The sequence below is a fragment of the Ornithorhynchus anatinus genome, chromosome 2 (genome assembly GCF_004115215.2).
Source record: "Ornithorhynchus anatinus isolate Pmale09 chromosome 2, mOrnAna1.pri.v4, whole genome shotgun sequence".
NCBI classification, from domain to species: Eukaryota; Metazoa; Chordata; class Mammalia; order Monotremata; family Ornithorhynchidae; genus Ornithorhynchus; species Ornithorhynchus anatinus.
This window is the reverse complement of record NC_041729.1, coordinates 45840954-45849854: the sequence shown is the minus strand read 5'-3', so window position 1 is coordinate 45849854 and position 8901 is coordinate 45840954. Positions and strand designations below refer to the sequence as shown.

Sequence of the window (8901 nt, the reverse complement as noted above, 5' to 3'; positions counted from 1 at the left end):
AAAACAAAGCAAGACAACATCATCAAGATAAATAGAATCATAGAGATATACCATCATTAATAAAACAGAGTAATAAATGATATATAGAAATATGCACAGTGCTGAGGGGAGGGGAAGGGGGAATAGCAGAGGGTAGGAGAAAGGGAAATGGGGAGGGGAGGAGGAGCAGAGGGAAAGGGAGGGCTCAGTCTGGGAAGGCCTCCTGGAGGAGGTGAGCTCTCAGTGGGGCTTTGAAGAGGGGAAGAGAGTTATACGATTGAATGAAAGAGATGAGTGGGGTGGTCGATCCAATGAGCCTTTAGGAGCCCAAGAGCTGGCAGAAATTATAGGAAGAAAAAAAAAGGATCAAAAGCAAGGATGCAGCCTGCGATCCTCTAAAAGGATAAAATAATAAAATAAAGTAAAAGAATAAAATAAAATAATATAAAATAAAGCAAGTAAAGTAAAAATAAAATGATATAAAATAATAAAACAAAGTAAAAGAATAAAATAAATTAATATAAAATAAAATAATAAAACAAAGTAAAAGAATAAAAAAATAATAACGTTGGTATTTGGTAAGTGCTTACTATGTGCAGAGCACTGTTCTAAGTGCTGGGGTAGATACAGGGTAATCAGGTTGCCCCACGTGGGGCTCACAGTCTTCATCCCCATTTTACAGATGAGGTCACTGAGGCACAGAGAAGTGAAGTGACTTACCCAAGGTCACACAGCTGACAAGCGGCGGAGTCGGGATTAGAATCCACGACCTCTGACTCCCAAACCCGGGGCCCTTCCACTGAGCCATGCTGCTTTAAAGCAAATAAAGTAAAATAATAAAATAAAATAATTTAGAATAAAATAATAAAGCAAATAAAGTAAAAATACAATAAAATAATATAAAATAAAACAAAGTAAAAAATAAAATAAAATAATATAAAATAATAAAGAAAATAAAGTAAAATAATAAAATAGAATAATAGAAAATAAAATAATAAAGAAAATAAAGTAAAATAATAAAATAGAATAATATAAAATAAAATAATAAAGCAAATAAAGTAAAAAAAGATATAATATAATATAAAGTAAAATAATAAAGCAAAGCAAATAATAAAATAATAAAACAAATAAAGGAAAATAACAAAATAGAATAATATAAAATAATAAAGCGAATAGAGTAAAATAATAATATAAAACAATATAAAATAAAATAATAAAGGAAATAAAATAAAATAATAAAACAAATGAAGGAAAATAATAAAATAGACTAATATGAAATAATAAAGCGAATAAAGTAAAATAATAAGATGAAACAATATAAAATAAAATAATAAAGCAAATGAAATAATAAAATAATAAAACAAAGGAAAATAATAAATAGAATAATATGAAATAATAAAGCGAATAAAGTAAAATAATAAGATGAAACAATATAAAATAAAATAATAAAGCAAATGAAATAATAAAATAATAAAACAAAGGAAAATAATAAATAGAATAATATAAAATAATAAAGCGAATAAAGTAAAACAATAAGATAAAACAATAGAAAATAAAATAATTAAGCAAAAAAAAAGCAAAAAAAATAAAATAAAATAATAAAGCAAAAAAATAGAAAATGAAATAATAAAGCAAAAAAACCCAAAGTAAACTAATAAAATAGAATAATATAAAATAAAACAATAAAGCAAATAAAGTAAAATAATAAAATAATATAGAATAATAAAGGAAATAAAAAATAAAACAAGAAGACAAATAAAGGAAAATAATCAAATAAAACAGAATGAACCAACACAATTCTCTGGCCGTAACGTGAACGCACCTCCACGAAGGCCGAATAGGGCTGGGAAGGGCCCGTCCTCCAGCCGGGTAGCGTGGCCGAGCGGTCTAAGGCGCTGGATTAAGGCTCCAGTCTCTTCGGGGGCGTGGGTTCGAATCCCACCGCTGCCAGGATGATTTTTCTTTTTGGCTGCCTAGCTGTTGGGAGAACGGGAGCGGGCCGCAGCGCCCCCTGCCGCCCAGGAAGGGGGAGGGCGGCCCGGCGCGGGGCATTGTGGGGGGAAGAAACTCCTCCCTCCCCCCACGTGTCTGCTGGAGTTCAACCAGCAACATGGCTGCAGCCTGAGAGCCGGGCTCCCCGCCGCAGCCCCCGCTGGGGACCTCCACCACGGGCCCTTGGGCGAGGTAAGGGGCCCCTCCGGATCTCTCCCCCTTCCTCTTTCTCTTCCCTACCTCCCCTTTGGGTGAGGGGCTCCCGGGAGGGATGAGGGACCGGACGGGAGCGGAGCCTTAATGGCCACCCCAGGCCTGGGCAGTGGTCGTCGAGGCCCGGGAGGTGGGCAGGTCCTTGGGGTGGACCTTTGGACCCCCGACCCCCCTCCCCACCCTTCCCCGAAGGGCTTGAGGGCACAGAGGAGGACGCCTTGATGGAGCCGTCCTGGGGCCTTGCTTCGGGGTCGTATTTATTGGGCGTTTAGTTGGTGTATTGAGCGCTTGGGAAGTACAGTTCGGACACAGAGACGACCCCCCATCCAACCACAGGCTCACAGTCGAGGTGTCTAGGATCTGAGGATTGCGGGGGGGTCGCCTTTCCCGCCGTAGTGGGGGGCACAAGGGCGCCCCTGCATCCAGCTGGGGTTGGGGGGCTTCTGCGGGAGGGCAGAGGGGGAAGACCCCCGGCTCCAAAGCCCCCCCCCCCCCAAACCCTCCAGGCCAGTCCTGAGCTGACCAGGCCGGACCGGCTTTGCAGAGGCTGCGCGGGGGGGGGGGGGATCCCCTCCCGGGAAGCGTCTCTCTTGCCATTTCATCCCAGGGAAAACGAATCAGATGATGCTCGGGAGGAAGCTTAATTGGGAAAGGGCTGGAATTCACATTGGGGTGGTGGGCGTCCGGGAGATCCGGGCACCAAAAGGGCAGAGAGAGAGAGAGAGAGCCCTCCCTCACCTTGGAGAACGAGCCCATTCATTCAATGGTATTTATTGAGCGCTTACTATGTGCGGAGCACTGGACTAAGCGCTTGGAAGGGACAGTTGGGCAAGAGATAGAGACCATCCCTGCCCTTTGTCGGGCTTGCAGTCTAGAAGGGAGAGGGAGAGACAGACGGACAAACCCAAGACAACTTAAACACGATAAATAGAATCAAGGGGATGGACACATTAGTAAAATAAATAGGGTCATAAAAATATAGACAAATGAGCACAGTGCTGAGGGGAGGGGAAGGGAGAGGGGGAGGAGCAGAGGGAAAAGGGGCTTAGCTGAGGGGAAGGGGGAGGGAAGCAGGTTGAGGCCCCACGGTGCCCCGAGGCGGGGAATGATTCAAGAACCACCAACAATTGTTGGGGAAATCAAGCTGAAGAAGCACCATTTGGTGCATCTGGGCTGAGAACATCCAATCAAGGTCTTTGGGGGCGTCTGGACTGCTTCCTATTTAGACCGTGATCCCCATGTGGGAAGGGACTGTATCCAACCTCATTACCTTGCATCCACCCCAAGCTCCTAGTACGGTGCTTGGCACATCAGTCAGTCTTATAATGTTGGTATTTGTTGAGCGCTCTGCAGTGAACCTCCCTAAGTGTTACAGTGCGGCTTCTCAGCTGGTAGTGGGCCTGCCCAAGGGTCAGAGTGCTCTGAATACAATTATGTGCCTCTGTTTCCCCCAGTTTCTTTTAGGAAAATGTTGGGTGATAGAGGACTTCTTATTTAATAATGTTGGTATTTGTTAAGCGCTTACTATGTGCAGAGCACTGTTCTAAGCGCTGGGGTAGATACAGGGTAATCAGGTTGTCCCACATGAAGCTCACAGCTAATCCCTATTTTACAGATGAGGGAACTGAGGCACAGAGAAGTTAAGTGACCTGCCTGCAGTCACACAGCTGATAAGTGGCAGAGCTGGGATTCGAACCCATGAACTCTGACTCCCAAGCCCGGCCTGTTTCCACTGAGCCATGCTGATTTGAGACCTTACTGTGGGCAGACCACTGTATTAAGCGCTTGAGAGAGTACAGTGTTAAAGAGTCGGTAGGCACATTCCCCTGCCCCCGAGGAGCTTACAGGCTAAGTGCTTAACAAATATCACAATAATTATTATTATTTATTGATGTAACCCCCGTTCCAGCGTGGCTCAGTGGAAAGAGCCCGGGCTTTGGAGTCAGAGGTCATGGGTTCAAATCCCGGCTCGGCCGCTTGTCAGCTGTGTGACTTTGGGCGAGTCACTTAACTTCTCGGTGCCTCAGTTACCTCAACTGTAAAATGAGGATTAAGACTGTGAGCCCCTCGTGGGACAGCCTGATTCCCCTGTGTCTACCCCAGCTCTTAGAACAGTGCTCGGCACATAGTAAGCGCTTAACAAATACCAACATTATTATTCCGTGGCCTGGTGCTCTGAAGGTGTACTCTTTCATCCCCTGCTTTTATTTCTAAATCCCATCATCTAGTGGCTCCTCTTGGAATATTTGAGGAGTGGAGGTGGGAGGGGGAGGGTGCATGTGCATAATAATAATAATGATGATGGCATTTAAGTGCTTACTATGTGCCAAGCACTCTTATAAGCGCTGGGGGGATACAAGGTAAATCAGGTGTTCCCACGTGGGGGCTCACAGTCTTAATCCCCATTTTACAGATGAGGTAACTGAGGCACAGAGAAGTTAAGTGACTTGCCCAGAGTCACACAGCTGACAAGTGGCGGAACCAGGATTAGAACTCATGACCTCTGACTTCCAAACCCATGCTCTTTCCTCTGAGCCACGCTGCTTCTCGTGAGTGTCTTAAACTAATTTACTTATATCCACCCCAGTGTTTAGTACAGTGTAAGCACATAGTAAGCGCTTAACAAATACCACAGTTATATCTTTCCTGCCAATCTCTTAGGTCCCATGAATGAGCTGGCTACTTGATTCTGTGTTGCCTCCAGAAAGGCCCAAGTTATATCCTTTATTCCAGTTTCACCCTCTCTTTAAGCACTGTACCCCCATTCGTTTGTAGGAGCTGAATGTGTCTTGTGACAGTGTTTGGCTCTTGGTTCTGTGCCCCTGATCCATGTCTGTTCCAAGCCCAGTGCCAGTTTTCCCTTGGACAAATGTGAAGTTTACCATCCTCTGCCCTCTGATAACTGTCTCAGCTGGGTACCAGTTGCCTGGGGAAAGGGAATCTAGCTCTTACCCTGGAACCTCCCTCCTCCTTCCATCTCCTTTCCTACTTAAAATTGGATAAAAATGCATTTGGGGGAGGAGAAGGTTTTGATGAATCATCTGTGCAGAGTGTACAGAATTTCTCTTGGGGGTGGGGAGACGGGGACTTAGATGGGGGTAGACAAGGAAAGGGTTACTTTTATGGAGTATTGCTCTCACCTTAGAGAATCTCATCTTCAAGTTGAAAAGCAGGGTGGAACCAACAAACATTGTGGGCCTGAGAACTCAGATTATTCTAGGTCATTATATTCACTGCTGCAGTGATGTGAGGGAGTATGCATAGCAGTAGATAGATCTGGTTGAGACTCCTCCCAACCCCAGTTGGGTAAATCCTGCTTGGATTGTTTCTGATTTCTGGGAAGGACTGTGACTTCCATTTTATAAATGGGGGAAACTGAGGCCTCCGAGTGGAGAGCTTTTTTAACTTCCAATCAATCAATAGTATTTGAGTACTTTCTGTGTGCAGAATACTACATTAGTGCTTTTTTTTTTTTAAAAAAAAGTATTTGTTAAGCACTTATTATTCATTCATTCATTCAATAGTATTTATTGAGCGCTTACTATGTGCAGAGCACTGTACTAAGCGCTTGGGATGAACAAGTCGGCAACAGATAGAGACAGTCCCTGCAGTTTGACGGGCTTACAGTCTAATCGGGGGAGACGGACAGACAAGAACAATGGCAATAAATAGAGTCAAGGGGAAGAACATCTCGTAAAAACAATGGCAACTAAATAGAATCAAGGCGATGTACAATTCATTAACAAAATAAATAGGGTAACGAAAATATATACAGTTGAGCGGACGAGTACAGTGCTGTGGGGATGGGAAGGGAGAGGTGGAGGAGCAGAGGGAAAAGGGGAAAAAGAGGGTTTAGCTGCGGAGGGGTGAAGGGGGGATGGCAGAGGGAGAAGAGGAGCTCAGTCTGGGAAGGCCTCTTGGAGGAGGTAAGTTTTAAGTAGGGTTTTGAAGAGGGAAAGAGAATCAGTACCAAATGCTGGGGTAGATACAAGCTAATCAGGTTGAACACAGTCCGTGTCCTATACGGGGCTCACAGTCTTGGCTCCCATTTTACAGATGAGGCGGTAGCAGGCACAGAGAAGTGATATGACTTTCCCAAGGCCACACAGCATGGTCCCACCTACCATTCCTCTCCAAAGTCCTTGAGCGAGTTATCTGTACCCACTCTCTCAAGTTCCTTTCCTTCAATTCTCTCCTTGATCTCACCAGTCTGGCTTCTGTCCCTTTCACTCCACAGAACCTGCCCTCTTAAAGGTCACCGGTGATCTCCTTCTTGCAAAATCCAGTGACCTCTGCTCCATCCTAATCCTCCTTGACCCCTCAGCTGCCTTTGACACTGTCGGTCACCCCCTTCTCCTGGAAATGTTAACCAGCCTCAGCTTCACTGACATTGTTCTCTCCTGGTTCTCCTCCTGTCTCTCTAACCACTCATTCGTAGTTTCTTTCGTGGGCTCCTCCTCTGCCTCCCACCCACTAACTGTGAGTGTCTCTCAAGGTTCAGGTCTGGGTCCTCTGCCATTCTCCATCTACATCCCCTCTCTTGGAGAACTCATTTGCTCACCTGGCTTCAACTACCACCTCTATGCAGATGATTCCCAAATCTCCCTCTCCAGCTCTTCTCAACATTGTCCTCTCAAAATCTTGTCCTTTCCTCTCCATCCCAACTGCTGCTGCATTAGTCCAAGCATGTATCCTATCCCGCCTTGATTATCAGCCTTCTTGCTGACCTCCCTGCCTCCTGTCTCTTCCCTCTCCAGTCCATACTGCCCAGATCGTTTTTCTCCAAAAATGTTCAGTCAGTGTTTCCCCATTCTTCAGGAACCTCCAGTGGTTGCCCATTCACCTCTGCCTCCAACAGAAATTCCTTAGAATCTGCTTTAAAACAGTCGGTCACCTTGCGCCCTCCAACCTCACCTCGCTACTCTCCTACTACAACCCAGCCCACGTATTTTGCTCTTGTACTGCCAGCCTACTCACTATACCTCTATCTTGCCGTCGACCTCTTGCCCACGTCCTGCTTTTGGCCTGGAATGACTTCCCTCTTCATCTCTGACAGTCTCCCCACTTTCAAAGCCATATTGAAGGCACATCTGCTCCAAAAGGCCTTCCCTGACTAAGCCCTCCTTTTGTGTTCCCCCACTCCCTTCTGCGTCACCCTGAGTTGCTCCCTTTATTCATCCCCCCTCCCAGCCCCACAGCACTTATGTACATGTCTGTAATTTATGTATTTCTTTTAATATCTGTCTTCCCCTCTAGCCTGTAAGCTCACTGTGGGCAGGGAATGTGTCTCTTTATTGTTATATTGTACTCTCCCAAGTGCTTAGTATAGGGCTTATAGCACAGTAAGTCCTCAATAAATACGACTGACTGACTGACAAGTGGAGGAGCCGGGATTAGAGCCCAGGTCCTCTGACGCCCAGGCCTGTGTTCTTTCCACTAGGCTAAACTGCTTGGGAAAGTAAAATGTAAAAAAGTTAGTGGACATGTTCCCTACCCACAAGAACCTTACAGATTAGAAGGGAGACTGCCGAATGGGCACTGGGGGGAAAAAAGAGAGATGGATGAGGCTATTTATTCCCTTCCCATAATTAATAATGCCTTTAAAAGGCAACTCCCCCTTCCAGGTGAAGAAATAAAGCTCAGAGAAGGAAAATGTGATAACTAGGGTGGGATTTGAACTCACAGCTCCTGGTCCTTCCAGTGTTGGCCCTCCTTCAAACTGCTGTCATACAGCAGGTTTTGTTAGAGGTGCTGCCCACCCGCCCCTCCTTCTTCCCAGGTGGTGTGCTAAGTTGACTGAGTCATATGGTTGCCATGTTTCTGCAAAGAGCTGAGGAAACTGGCAGCAATCAAGGATCACATTGCTGCTCAGGCTCTTCCCAGCGCCTGCCCTTGCTGTTCTACCAGCTTCCTTTTGCTTTCCCCATCTCTTCTGGCCTAGGGAGGTTCTGCCATGATGGAGCAGAACTCTGATCCCCTGAAAGGCAGCTTTTGGGGGGCTGCCTGGAGATTTGGGGGATCTTGTGAGTGCTCATCTCAGATCCTAGAAAATGAAAATAGAATGGCTTTATAAACAAGGTGTAAAAACCAGATGGTAAAATTATTGAGGGCAGGGATCATGTCTCTGTGGGCTCTCTCATATGCTTAGCACAATGCCCTGCACACAATGAGCACTTAGTAGATATTATTAATTGGTTATTAAGAAAAAAAAACTTCTAGACTCCCAGTACTTTTCTGGAGGTATATTTCCAGTTATAGTCATGTGGCCTGGGGATTTCTAGATTAGAGTTAGCCAGAAAGCAGCGAGAAAGAAAAACAACATGGCCTAGTGAAAAGAGTAATGGCCTGGGAGTCAGGGCACCTGGGTTCTAATCCTGACTGTCAACTTGTCTGCTGAGAGTGACTTTAGGCAAATCACTTAACTTCTCTGTGCCTCAGTTTCCTCCTCTGTAAAATGGGGATTAAATCCTACTGTCTCCTATTTTGACTGTGAGCCTTATGGACTTTGTCCAGTTGTGATGATCTTGATCTACCCTGGTGCTTAACACAGTACTTGGCACAGAGTAAATGTTTAACAAGTACCATTATTATTATTAATTATTAAGGAAAGCCCTCTTTTTGTTCGTTTTCTTTTGACCTCCATTTCCCCACACTCATTTAGTCCAGGGAAAGTCAGGCAAGGAAGGGGCTTTCTGACTCCTGGCTAACATGGAAAAG

The 8901-nt window shown here is 45.0% G+C and overlaps 1 protein-coding gene and 1 non-coding gene across 4 annotated transcripts in view; both read left to right on the top strand.

The window, feature by feature from the left end:
* Positions 1 to 1847: 1847 nt before the first annotated feature.
* TRNAL-AAG lies at positions 1848 to 1929 on the top strand. The gene has a single exon. It is a non-coding gene; the product is annotated as a tRNA-Leu (tRNA).
* Positions 1930 to 2073: 144 nt separating this feature from the next.
* Positions 2074 to 8901, top strand: part of POLR3E (RNA polymerase III subunit E) — a 32860-nt gene continuing 26032 nt past the window's right edge. For 2 of the 3 annotated variants that reach the window (XM_039911092.1, XM_001507087.4), the window contains exon 1: positions 4700 to 4733. In XM_039911092.1, coding sequence (XP_039767026.1) covers positions 4703 to 4733 — 31 coding nt within the window. In that variant the 5' untranslated portion in view covers positions 4700 to 4702. Of the gene's footprint in view, positions 2164 to 4699; positions 4734 to 8901 lie in introns of those variants that run through there. The other variant, XM_007669300.3, reaches the window with a different exon arrangement.